Below are 12,741 nucleotides of genomic sequence, written 5' to 3'. Positions count from 1 at the left end.
TGCTTATGGGAGGTGATACTTAGCTTCTCCGATTTCTTTTCCAGTTACAAGACAGAACCGGGGGGGGGGGGGGGGGAGAGGGAATGTCATGTAAAGTACAAATGTGACTATAAGAAGAGTGAGTACCAGATTTGTCTAAGGGGAAAATCATCCATGAAACCTGAGTGAGTGGTTGGCAGTGGGATGCAATGTGTGCAAAACCTCAAGGACAGATATATATTGGCCATTGAAAAATGTGTTCTTTGAACATCATAATCCTATTCTTTTTTTAAGTATCACAATATCTAACTATGACAAGTGTGTGTCTGACTCAGGCATTCTCCAAAAATCAAACCAATACTCATAAGCTATAGCCATGTTGATATTTTTCATTCTACATAGTATATATATGGTATGCTGTGTTCTTTCTTTCATGTCAATCCTAGCTTTGCTAGGCTTATATTATCTATGGTAAAGGTCAAGCAAATACCTATATTCACAGGTGAGTCATACTAGGCTCCCTTATTAGAAAAGTATTGCTCTTACAAAAAGATTTTTAAAAATAACATACCATTTGGAAGAGTAAAACCAGACATACAAATCAAGGAATGGCTATCAAACAGACCTATTTCACTTTACCACTTGACAGTGCTTTTATCAAACTACTTCCCTGAGTAGCCTATTCCTGTTCCTGATTTGGCTTCACTAGCAAAAAGAAAAATGCAAGACCTTCAGGACGAGAAAAAAGTTAAGAGGCAGGAAAGAAACAAGAAGATGAGGAATGGACTGTAAAGAAGGTTCCTGTTAGAAACATTCCAGTTTTCAAAGTCTCAGGGTATATGTTACTCAGCTTCTTCTAGTCTGGTCTAGTTTTGGGCCCAGAGGATTGCTTAAGAAAGTATTTCATATTTGCCATCTGACTACATTCATAAGTACTGGTTGTTTTTTTCACAGTAGCCAAAGTTAAATTTTTAAGAGAACAAATTTTGCTATCAGCGTTTATAGCCTTGAGAAAGTCTACAGACTGAATTATTTGTTTCATTTATTTCACCAATGACAGTAGTTAATATTTTTGGAACAACTTTCATTAACCTTCCTCCTAAATGTCGCAACCAAGATCAATTAGCGTAGTATTTGCAGAGATGCTGAATCCTGTAAAAAACATTGCTGCATTTTTATTTTAACAAAAGGGCTGATTTATTTTTACACGAATGAATTTCAAAACAAAAAGAAACACATATGCTACCTACTCAGAACTTTCCAATGCCAACAGCCCTCATGCTGTAAAGATCATAAAAATAAACGGCTCCACTCACAGTTCACCAAGACAGCAATAAGCTACTGTGTTTAGACAAAAACAAAAAGGACTAAGATTCTGATGTATTTTGATTTAATCCATTTTGCCTGAGATAACAAAAGTTATCACATTTAATGCATCACATTGTCCTGCATTAAACAATCCTCTACTAAATTTTGAACAGAAGTTATTCAGTAAGTTTCTCATTTTTAAAAATTTTTACAGTTGTTTCAAAACCATTAAGTAGTAAATGTTTAAGAAACTAATTAGGACAGAGGCCATAACTTCATTAGAACACCACTGCTCATGGTTTGTTTTTGTTTGTTTTTTACAAAGCATTAGTGTTACCTATTTGGCTATTAGTAGTAGCAATTTTATCTACAATATTTAACAAGTTGCAGGCAAAAATTTAGTACAGTTTCAATAGAAACACCCTTTCCTGAAAATACAGCAGTATTTGAAGGACTAATTTTCTTCTCTGCATCATTTATAAGGAAGCTTCCCATCTATGAACAGGAACAAAAAAGTATCTACAAACCTTGTAAACAGATCTGTATCATTTATAAACATAAATAATCCAAATTATTAACAGCCAACAGCAGAAATGAAAGTTATCAATTCAGTGATCCAGGGCTACTTTGCTCATTTCAGCCCTCTCCTCAAAGGAATGAGAAACTAAAGCTCTGCTAAGACATTCTTAAGGGCCATTCTTAAGTAAAGTTGATGATCCACAGGTCACTTATCTGTTTATCTGTCAGAGTTCATTATTACTCCCACCCACCTCAAAAGCACCCTCAAGTCTTGCGGAAAGCTTTTTTTAAAAAAATAAATCTACATTCGTACAAGTGTATCTTCTTTTGAAGTCCCAGACAAGAATACCATCTTGTCCATCACCATGAGTGAAGAAGACCCAGTTTCAATTTGTTTCTTTACAATGCAGCTAATGTGTTAACATTCAGCTTACAATCAGAGTGATGTTTCCAAACTATGTAGTGGGCTCCCTGGGGATGAAGAGGTAGCAGACTTCTTCAAGTCTGTTGTAAGATGAATTCCACTGTCAACCGCATTGTTATTTTTGTTGGGAGAGGGTGGAGCAGGACTTGAGTTGCGTTTTGTTGGAGCATCATCTTCAGCATCGGTATCATCAATAAGAGGAATATGAGTCTCAGAATCTTCTATTCTAAACTCTGGATGTGTCATAAAATTGTGGATTGAACTTCGTGTCTCAGGTTTTTCCAATCCTTCATATAAGGAACTACGAAATGCATTCACCACTCGGATCTGCAAGTGAGAAAAGCATACATTTAGAATACAGCACATTTGTCTTAAGGGAATACGGTTTTATGAGTTTGAATCCACAAACAGCTAGACATGAGTGAACTGAATTTGTATGTAATGCAGTGGAACTTGCAATAAACTGTAAAAAAAATATAAGAAGCATTTCAGTAGAGCACTGTCAGGCTACAGTAGGAATAGAAATGTCAAGCACATTGTAAAAAAAAGCCAAATCTACAAAGCCAAACTAAAGCTATTTATAAAATATGGATTAAATGATTTCAAAAATTAAGCCAATCTGAAAAATCTTCTCCAGTGTAACCAACTTGGCAAAATATTAAAATTCTGAAACCTAAAAATGGCAGGAATGTTGAAAGTTAGACATTACTTTTTCCCAATGCTGGGAATTGCTATTTATAACTATGAAAAACCAGGCCATCATAAGCAAAATTTCTTTTTAATATCATGCAAAAAATACCTCTACAAATGCAAATATTTGAGTATATGCCATGCAGAATGTTGTCATGGTAATCTGGACCATGATTTGTATGGTCAAGAAGAAATATAAGATGAAATATACATAAGATGCACAGGTTTCACCCACTGTTTCAGTAACTTTGTATGCACGTATAGACATTCACTATATTTCCATGTATACACACTGAAATGAAGACAAAAACATAATGAAAACTGATCTATGTAGAGAGATTCAAATGTTGATTGTGATATTCTTAGCATTCAGAAACAGTGTAATTATTTTATGGACACCAACTGAAAAAGGCAGCATTTAAAAAGATACTCTTCAGAATTTGTATGTTTAAAACTGACCAATTTGTTTTTTGCAATGGACTAATCTAGTTAATCAAGGGAAATGAGAACTTTTACTTTTATGTTGGATAAAGTTATTACTCTTGAAAGTTATTAATTTAATGTTAACATTTAATTCTTCAGTCTCTTGTGAAAGTTTAGATCAGGATTTTTATAACCCAATCTAAGGAGGATCTCCCCCTATACGTTGGGAAATAAAATTTTAATCCTATATCAGGTATTTCTTGATAGATTTCCAGTTTCTTTCCCTAAATATCTTACATGTATCATTTCCACTATTAAACCAAATAGAGGAGAGCATCAATTGCCCATTTATCTGCCTCCGAATTTACTGGCTGAATCCACACCAAAATAATCCAGATCCAGTGCACAATATTTTGTCCATATTTCACCCAATTTATGGCATATTGTGTTTCATCAGCATTGGAATTGAAGTAGGTATGGATTTTTTTTCTAATGTGGATCCATCCACTGAAGCATAAAAAGACATATTGTACGTTAAGAACAAACTTTTGTGAAATGAAGATAGGTGTAAGAGCTTGCACATGTGATGCATGTAACTTTGACCTATTACTGATGGCACCAGAACAACCAGAATCTAGTGGAAATTTATGCATGCCTTTTATCTAGAATTTGTTAGAACCCTAAGGTAAACCTATCATGCAGTTTTCATGAGAAGATGTATTCAGTGGAGGTTTGTCGTTGTCTTCCTCCAAAAGTGAGAGAGTGTTATTTGCCCATAGTCCCCCAACAGTTTTCTATCAGTGAACATATATTGCTACAGGGATTCAACCCCTGGTTTGCTAGAGTTGTAGACCAACATTCAAACCATTACATAATGCTGGCTCCGTTTATCCTGAACACTTGTCATGTAACAGTGGATGTAGTATTCCTAAAACATCACATCCTCAGGTAATAAGGAAGGAAGTCAAAATCTGTCAACCAGTTTGGGTAATACAGTGCTTTAGATCATCTACAAAAAAGATCAGTTTCTTCCAGGGAAAGAACCTGAACAACTTCCCTCTTCCATGAGGATTGTTCTTCTAATATGATATGTCTGTTCAAAAGTGAACTTCAGTCTGACACGAGTTCCCTTCCCTGATGTTATGCTTAAATTCTACATTAGTAACAAAACTTTGACTACTTCAATCAAACTCTTGCTCTGCTCAGTCCATCAAATTGTTTTTCTTGAACTAATGCACAGAAGCAAACTACAGGCCATTTCAAAATGTTGATGAGTATTTTTTTTTGTGTTGCATTTTTTAATACATGAAGAGCTATTAGGAAGACTGTGCAAGTGTTTAAAGTTTGGATATTTACATGAATACTCATGTAGCAATATATGTAGGCAATCAATCCAACAGACTTAAAGACTGTTCTCCTAGAAAAGAAGTTACCTTATGAACCAAAAGACATTCACCAAACTGTTCACAGGAAGCAACAGAGAAAGTTGCTTATGGCTACACTTTCAGTAGTAAATTAGACACAATAAATGAAAACAGCATCCATTATCATATTAGAAATAATTAATATTAATGTCCAATATATGTATGTCCTCTTTTTACTATATCAGCCTTCACCAATCATGTGGCCTCCAGATGTATTGGGCTATCAGTTTATACTATTACATTGAGGAATCATGGGATCCAAAAGCCCAAAACATCTTGGAAGAACCAGGATGAACAAAGTTGCTGGGTAATTTCAGTTTCAAATAGACTGATAATCAAATAAACATAACTCTGGGACTGGGAACCAAAGACATACAAAACTCACAGCATTAACAAACATGTTACAGATCCTGATAAAGATCAAACTTCTGGTAAGTACAAGACCTTTCAAACAGGCCTCCTCTATGGGACTTACCCTTTTTACTACATGAAAACGAAGTTCTCTGTGACAAGCAGTATTTTTGTAAAATGTTTCTTAATCAGGCCCTTCTATTTAACAAATAAATTTAATTTCTCCCCAACTTGTTAAAGACTGTATTAACAAAAACAAAAAGATTCTAGCTTATACACACAGTTGATTTTAGCATATGTGTTTATTGCCCTGATTTATTTTTTGGGGGAAAGTTATCAGAAAGTTATCAGTTATCAGAGTGCTAGAAGGAGAGAAGTGATTTAAAATAATCAAAATTCTTGCCAAGAGAAGCTTGGAATGAAATTCATTCTTTGGATCTAGTAAGTATATTTGACTGAAATCTAAACAATTCTATATAGGTACTTCGAAATCTCAATTAGTACCCAGCATCCAACTCTCTGGGAAATTCCATGCATGGAAAAAGCGAAGAAAAAATTAATCTAAAACAAAAACACACATCCTCAAGTTTCAGGTTAGAATAAAGACCAACAGATAGAGTTACATTTAGAACTTGAATGTGTTGTTCTCAGTCTATCCAAGTCACAGATTATAATTTAAGATATCTTTCTCCCATTAGCAAGTTTCTTGATGTCAGCTACATTAGAATGGCTTTAAACATGTCAGTGAATCATACGGTACATCTTATTGCCATGAGGGCATATACTCAAATATTTATAACAATTATTTTTGATTTTTTTTTTTTAAAATTGTTGTGTGGGCAAAAGTGAAGGCACAATACGTGCAAGCTCACAGCTTTCACTTTAAATCACTATGACAACTGTTCCACCTGTGTTGTAGTCCTCCAACAAAAAAAAAGCAATGTGAGGACTCCCATTTGGGAAGAAAAAATTATGAAAAGCCTTATGATGAGTTTAAAGACTTAAGGAGAGAATGAAACATTAGGTGTGTGGATTAGGAAATGTTAAGAAATGTTAAATTCATGCACTTAGGAACACACACTCACACCCCACAGTAGTAGAAGCAGTAGTAGTAGTAGTAGAAGAAGAGGAAAATACTACATGTGTAGGGGTAGAAATATTTGTTACATCATGATGCTGGCTGGCGATGGAAGGCTGCCGCCTTAGAGCCCCCTGAATGGAAGTTCCACTCTGGAAAGCATTCACTACATCCATCTGCAAGGAATCAGAGATTGTGACAGCTTGCTCAGCAAGAGAGAGAGAGAACAAGAGAAAGGAGCATCCCATCTACAACACATAAAAAGTAAAGAAAAAAGGCACTTTTATAGAGCAGGGGTAGAAGCAAGAGGCGCATTAAGAGATGAAGTCAAGGCAGAATTTGAGAGATTAAAGAGACCGCCATTTACCCAAGTCAAGAAGAGTTCAGTCACACAGTTTATGATTACCACCCAAACCAAAATCAATGAGAAGTTTCTCAAACCCTCAACCCTCACTGTCTCCTACCTTTTCCAAGACCATACCTGAGTTTGTATCCTGTTTAGGCCCCTAAACCACAAGATCTGACCACGCCGTAGTTCTCTTTCAGCATGATCAATCTCTTCTACATCCTCTGCTAACTCTTCTTCTGGAATCTCATCTTTCTGTGTTCCATGGCCAGCTTCCTTAAGGAATTTCAAATGACTGGTTGGAACTGTTGATATCAACTACAATCATGAAAAAAAGGAAGTTAATGGGTTTATAAAGGCTACACGGACCATACAACCTGTGTTTAAGAATGAAATCAAATATTTTAAAATTAATCACTTCTAATCTTCCCTTGGAATGAAGCAATGGATGGAAGTTTTTCACAGGGCTCCAGGTACTAAGCAACTAGTCAACATGGCACAAAAAAATTATCAGCTTCAAGTAATATAATGATTCCTGGATCAAAAGATGCCTGGCCATAGTGTTTCAGAAATGGTAACCTTGAAAGTGGATTATTGTGATTCATTCTATGTGAATGCAGCTGGCATAAGATGGGAGATGCCCATTTTTCTGAGCAAATATCAACAGCACATAATGTCTACGAGGAAAGATTTGCACTGATCACCATTTTATGAACAGACCAGACTCATTCATATACACAGGCCTAAACAACATGGAACTAACCTACTTGAAGAACTATTTCACTATGTAAATCATTGCCTAACCACATATTCAGCAATGGAATCCTTACTAGCAGTGTCACTTGTTGCTTGCCTTCTTTCTACTAAAGAAAGTGCATTTAGTGTGGCTGCACCAAACTGAGTTCCCCTAGTAGGTTTCCGTCACCAAACAGGGATTTAACACCTGATCTTACTGAACTGTGACCAAGCCATATGTTTTTATGACACAGTATTTTTGCTTTAGCCTAATTTATTACCTCATATTTGATCTTTCCTAAGTTAAGTGGTACAGAAAAACAACAACAACAACAATAACAACAACATAAGTAATATATAAAATACTAGCATATATTTGAATGCAGCAGAATTATCAAAATAACTGATGACTAGAAGCAGAAGGAAGAGGCTAAATCAAATGCTTCCTTTCTCAAATTAGTTCCAAGCAGTATGACATCAAGCAATGGTATACAGTGGAAAAAGTCACACTCTTACAGAGGATATAAACAAATACATTTTTGTAACACAATGTTTGTGATTTCAACAACCAAACTGCACACAGAGGAAAAAAGGATCACTCACCTGGCCCCAAAGAAGTGTTCCCATTCCTAGAAATATTGACCACAGCCACTGTTCTATTGTAAGCTCTGAACAACTGAAAGGCTTCCCACCAAACTGCACGATAACTATCTGTTAAGAAAAATCATGAGTATTTGTTGGCTACTTGGAGTAAATAATCAATTTAGGGGTCTGTGTCTAAGTTAATAGTACAATGAAAAGTATCAGAAAAACCTATTCCAAAGTCATTATTTTTACTGTTAAAATATTTCAGTATTATTGTTTAGTACAGCTTTCACAGCAGTTTACACATCAAGTTAAAACACAAATAAAATGTATTAAAATGCATTCATTAAAAATCCTGGAAACAATAAAACATCTTTGCCTGCACAGAAAGAGTAATGATGTTTATCTTTTAAATGAAAATGTATAGTATATATACACTACAGAATTTCTAATAACTGAGACAAACGTTGGCAGCAAGTAAGCTGCTTGGCAGAGGAAATTTAACAAATGCGGCACTACCACCAGAGAAGACTTGCTGATCACACCTGTCAGCAGTCAGACGGACTGGGAAACCCAAAGAACAATCTCCCAAGATTGCATCAAAACATAAGCAGGCTAGAACAGAAATGAACATCCCCTTCTGGGGTCCTAAACCATCTGAGGCGTGTTCCCACAAATGAACAACAGATTCTTTCAAGGAAAAACATTTTGAGAAAGATCCCAATTTTATTAGAAAGGGAAGTGGAAGCATGTGGAAGAAAAATCAAGAGGAACAGATGACAAACCAAGAGAAGTTTCAACCTATAGAGTCCATTCCAATATAACAAAAACCTGACAACAAATATGAAAAAAACAAAAAAACAATGACCCACACACTGGAAACAACCACCATAGATTCCAAGTCCCAAGAAAGTGGACCACTGCTTTGATCACTCATGCAAGAAAAGAAATGTTCAAGATTTTACAACACCGACTTTTACCATATACGGACTGAAGAATGCCAGATGTTCAAGCTGGCAACAGAAAAGGAAGCGGCACTAGTGATCATGCTTCAAACACATGGAGCCTAATGAATTACACCAATGTATTTCAGAAAAAAAATACCCTGTGCTTTCTAGATTACACCAAAGCCTTTAATTACATAGATCATGAAAAATGATGACTTGCTCTAAAAGAAATGGGTGTGCCACAACATTTTACTGTCCAGATGTGTAACCCATACTCCGGACAGGAGGCCACGGTCAGGATGAAATATGGAGAGACAGAATAATTTTCAAGTGGCAAGGGAGTCAGGCTAGGCTGCAGTTTATCATCTTGTTTAATTTATATGTGGAATATATAGAGAGAAAGTAAACTCTGAGGAAGGAGGTGTGGAAATTGGGTGAAGAAGTATAAAATTTGAGATATGTAGATGGTGCTGCATTACTGGCAGAAAATAGAAAAAAGCTGGAATGACTACTGATGAAAGTGCAGAAAGAAAGTGCAAAGGCAGATGAATATTAAGGAAACAAAATAATGGCCATAAAAGATTTACGTAACTTTAAAGTTAATGACCATGATATTCAAACGGTTTGTCTCAGTCATTAATTAAAATGAAGACCAATAAAGAAATCAGAATAAGCTTAAGGTTTGGAGAGGCAGGTCTGAAAGGAATCACGTAAGATCTTCAAGTATAAAAATACATCTGGATCATATATTTCTGATTTCTATGTATGGTTGTAAAAGCACAACAATGAAGAATGCTGACAGCTAGAAAATAAACTCATCTGAAATGTAGTGCTGAGGAAGAGCTACCATGGACCACCAAGAAGATAAATAAATAGGTATGAGACCAAATTAAATCTGAAACAGAAGTCAAATTGACTAAACAGAGGCTATCATACTTTGGATAAACCACTAGATGGCAAGACTCACTGGAAAGGACGGTAGTCCTTGATGAAGTGGATTGACTCAATAAAAAAATTTGTAGCTAAGTTTCTACAACACTTGAGTATGTCCCTCATAACCAAAGCTAAGGATGGGCTCTCATTAACTGAAGCCAACTTGATGCCAAATAGCAACAACAATATTCCCAGGAACCAAGGCCTGGCAACAGTATTATGAAAGCCAACCCCACTAACAATTCTAAAATACTCACCAACCACAGTTACAGTACAGTGGTACCTCGGGATACGAAATACCCAGGTTACGAAATTTCCGGGATACGAAAAAATCCCATAGGAAATAATTGTTCCGGGTTACGAATGTTTTTTCGGGTTACGAAAAAATTTTTGGTGCTTTTCGGCGCTATTTCACACGGAATCGCGGCTTTTCCCCATTAGCGCCTATGGCATTTCGGCTTACGAAGGCTTTTCGGGTTACGAAAGCGGCCGCGGAACGAATTAATTTCGTAACCCGAGGGAGCACTGTATTAGAATATTAAATTTGCTCTTGTGGTCAGAAAAATGGGAATCAGGCATCCTAAGGAATAAACTCTTCCAGAACATGGCTACATAGCCTGAAAAACCCGCACAAAACTATACACATCTTAATTATTAACTCTTTTACATGCTGATTTGAATCCTAACTACTATAATCAATAAAGTTATGAGTACATGAGCAATGTTTCACTTGTACATATTTCAGCAAGCAAACCAATAGTTTATAGATTTTAAAGCCAGACATGAAAATTATTATTATTATTATTATTAACCTTTATTTATAAAGCGCTGTAAGTTTACACAGCGCTGTACATCAATTTTTTTAGTCAGACGGTTCCCTGCCCTCAGGCTTACAATCTAAAAGACACAACACAAAAGGAGAAGGGAGTGGTGGTGGGGAATAGGATCAGGTCCAGCAGATCTTCTCCACCTCCGAGGCCTGGACCAAGGCAGATGGACTGGAGGAAGGGCTTGGCTTCTTGATGGATGGTTAGAAGGAGGCTTCCTGGGTCAGAGAGGGTCTCACCTCTGGGAATGCTTCTCTAAACAATATAGTCTTTAATTCAGTTTTGAAACTGGGCAGAGAAGTGATGAGGTGTGCATGTGGGGGAAGAAGGTTCCAGGAGTAAGGGGCAGCAAGTGAGAAGGGACGAATTCGGGAGGGGGCAGTGGTAGTCCTACATTGTGACAGGAGACCCTGACTACCAGAGCGGAGGGTGTGAGTAGGAATGTAAGGAGAAAGAAGGTCAGATAAGTAAGGAGGGGCCAACCCATGGAGGGCTTTGAAAGTCAGTAACAAAAGCTTGTACCGGATGCGAAAGGGGAAGGGGAGCCAATGAAGGGAGGATAAAAGAGGAGAAACATGGTCAAAGCGGCGAGCGGATGTGACAATACGGGCAGCTGAATACTGGACAGAGATTAAAGGATGGAGGTGTGAAAGAGGAAGCCCTGTTAGAAGGAGGTTACAATAATCTAGTCGCGAAACCACTAGGGCATGGACTAGAGTCTTGGCAGTAGAGATTGAGAGGAATGGACGGATCTTGGCAATGTTGTGGAGAAAGAATCTACAGGTCTTTGCGGTGGCCTGGATCTGGGGAATAAATGACAGAGAAGAGTCAAAAATGAAGCCAAGACTGCGGGCTTGATGAACCGGTTGAATAGAAGTGTCGTCGACAGAAACAGAAAAGGAATAATGAAGGGTGGGTTTAGGTGGAAAGACGAGAAGCTCAGTCTTAGACATGTTGAGCTTCAAGCGCCGAAGCCGCATCCACTGAGAGATGGCAGTCAGACAAGAAGAAACTTGCTGTTCAAGCCCCGTCGAAAGGTCAGGGGTGGAGAGATACAGCTGAGTGTCATCGGCATACAAATGATAGGAGAAACCAAAAGAACTGATAAGTTTACCTAGAGACAGTGTGTATAGAGAGAACAGAAGGGGACCCAAGACAGAGCCCTGGGGAACTCCAACAGATAGCGGAACAGAGGATGAAGTCTGACCACCCGTGACCACTGCAAAAGATCTATCTGACAAGTAAGATTTAAACCAGTCGAGAGCAGAGTCGGCGAACCCAAGGTCAGAAAGTAAATCGACCAGGAGACAGTGAACAATAGTGTCAAAGGCTGCAGACAAATCGAGAAGAATGAGAATAGAGTAGATTTTTATTTAAAAATACAACAGTATTTTTAAATAAAATGTTACAGGAGCCAGCATGGCACAGTGGTTTGAATGTTGGACTATGACCTGGGAGACGAGGGTTCAATTCCCAGCTTGGCCATGGAAACCCGCTGTGTGAACTTGGGCAAGTCACATGCTTTAAGCTCCAGGGGAAGGCAAGGGCAATCCTCCTCTTAACAAATCTTGCCAAGAAAATCTGTGATAGATTTGCCCTAGGGTTGCCATAAATTGGAAATGACTTGAGGGCACACAACAACAACAACAACACTTTGTTAATGTCTGTCTTGTAATACCTGGAACACTCCAGACATTTAGAACCAAATTCCCACCAGCCATAGTTAACACAGCCAATGAAGAGGGAACCCAACATTAGATCCAGGCATGAAAGTGATAGATTATTTATCAGCTAATTTTCCAAAAGTGGTGCATTTCTAAAACTGTCATCTAATCACATGCTATGTTAATCTGTCCAAGAAAGACCTATCTCAACACTGGTACATACTGAAAATACTTGCCAATGTAAATGTCAAAAACATTTACTCTGCATCAATAAAGTTCAACAGTCTACTCACCTGTACAATGAAAGTGCCAAGAACTATAGTACAGAATATGGCATTATTGAATATTCCTTCAAAAACATTTCTTTCACCATGAATTTTTCGGGCATTTATTTCATTAAAAAGCTGCATCATCACAAATGTGTTAAATACAATAGTATAGTGCTCTGAAGGAGGGGCATGGAGAGGTGCATTTCTTCCACTGTCGATGTCAAAGATTTTTTCACCTG

General features: G+C 37.3%; 1 protein-coding gene across 5 annotated transcripts in view; it reads right to left on the bottom strand.

Annotated features, from left to right (window-relative positions):
• Positions 1–836: 836 nt before the first annotated feature.
• ATP2B1 (ATPase plasma membrane Ca2+ transporting 1) overlaps positions 837–12,741 on the bottom strand; it is an 85,646-nt gene continuing 73,741 nt past the window's right edge. For 2 of the 5 annotated variants that reach the window (XM_042466600.1, XM_042466601.1), the window contains exons 18-22: positions 12,527–12,738; positions 7,881–7,988; positions 6,678–6,860; positions 6,286–6,372; positions 837–2,557 (exon numbers count right to left, since the gene is read on the bottom strand). In XM_042466600.1, the coding sequence (XP_042322534.1) occupies positions 2,243–2,557; positions 6,286–6,372; positions 6,678–6,860; positions 7,881–7,988; positions 12,527–12,738 (905 nt within the window). In that variant the 3' untranslated portion in view covers positions 837–2,242. Of the gene's footprint in view, positions 2,558–6,203; positions 6,373–6,677; positions 6,861–7,880; positions 7,989–12,526; positions 12,739–12,741 lie in introns of all 5 variants that reach the window. The other 3 variants (XM_042466603.1, XM_042466602.1, XM_042466604.1) reach the window with 3 other exon arrangements.

Source organism: Sceloporus undulatus, chromosome 5 (genome assembly GCF_019175285.1).
Source record: "Sceloporus undulatus isolate JIND9_A2432 ecotype Alabama chromosome 5, SceUnd_v1.1, whole genome shotgun sequence".
Lineage (NCBI taxonomy): Eukaryota > Metazoa > Chordata > Lepidosauria > Squamata > Phrynosomatidae > Sceloporus > Sceloporus undulatus.
Note: the sequence above shows the minus strand (reverse complement) of the source record. Positions and strands in the feature narration are given on the sequence as shown.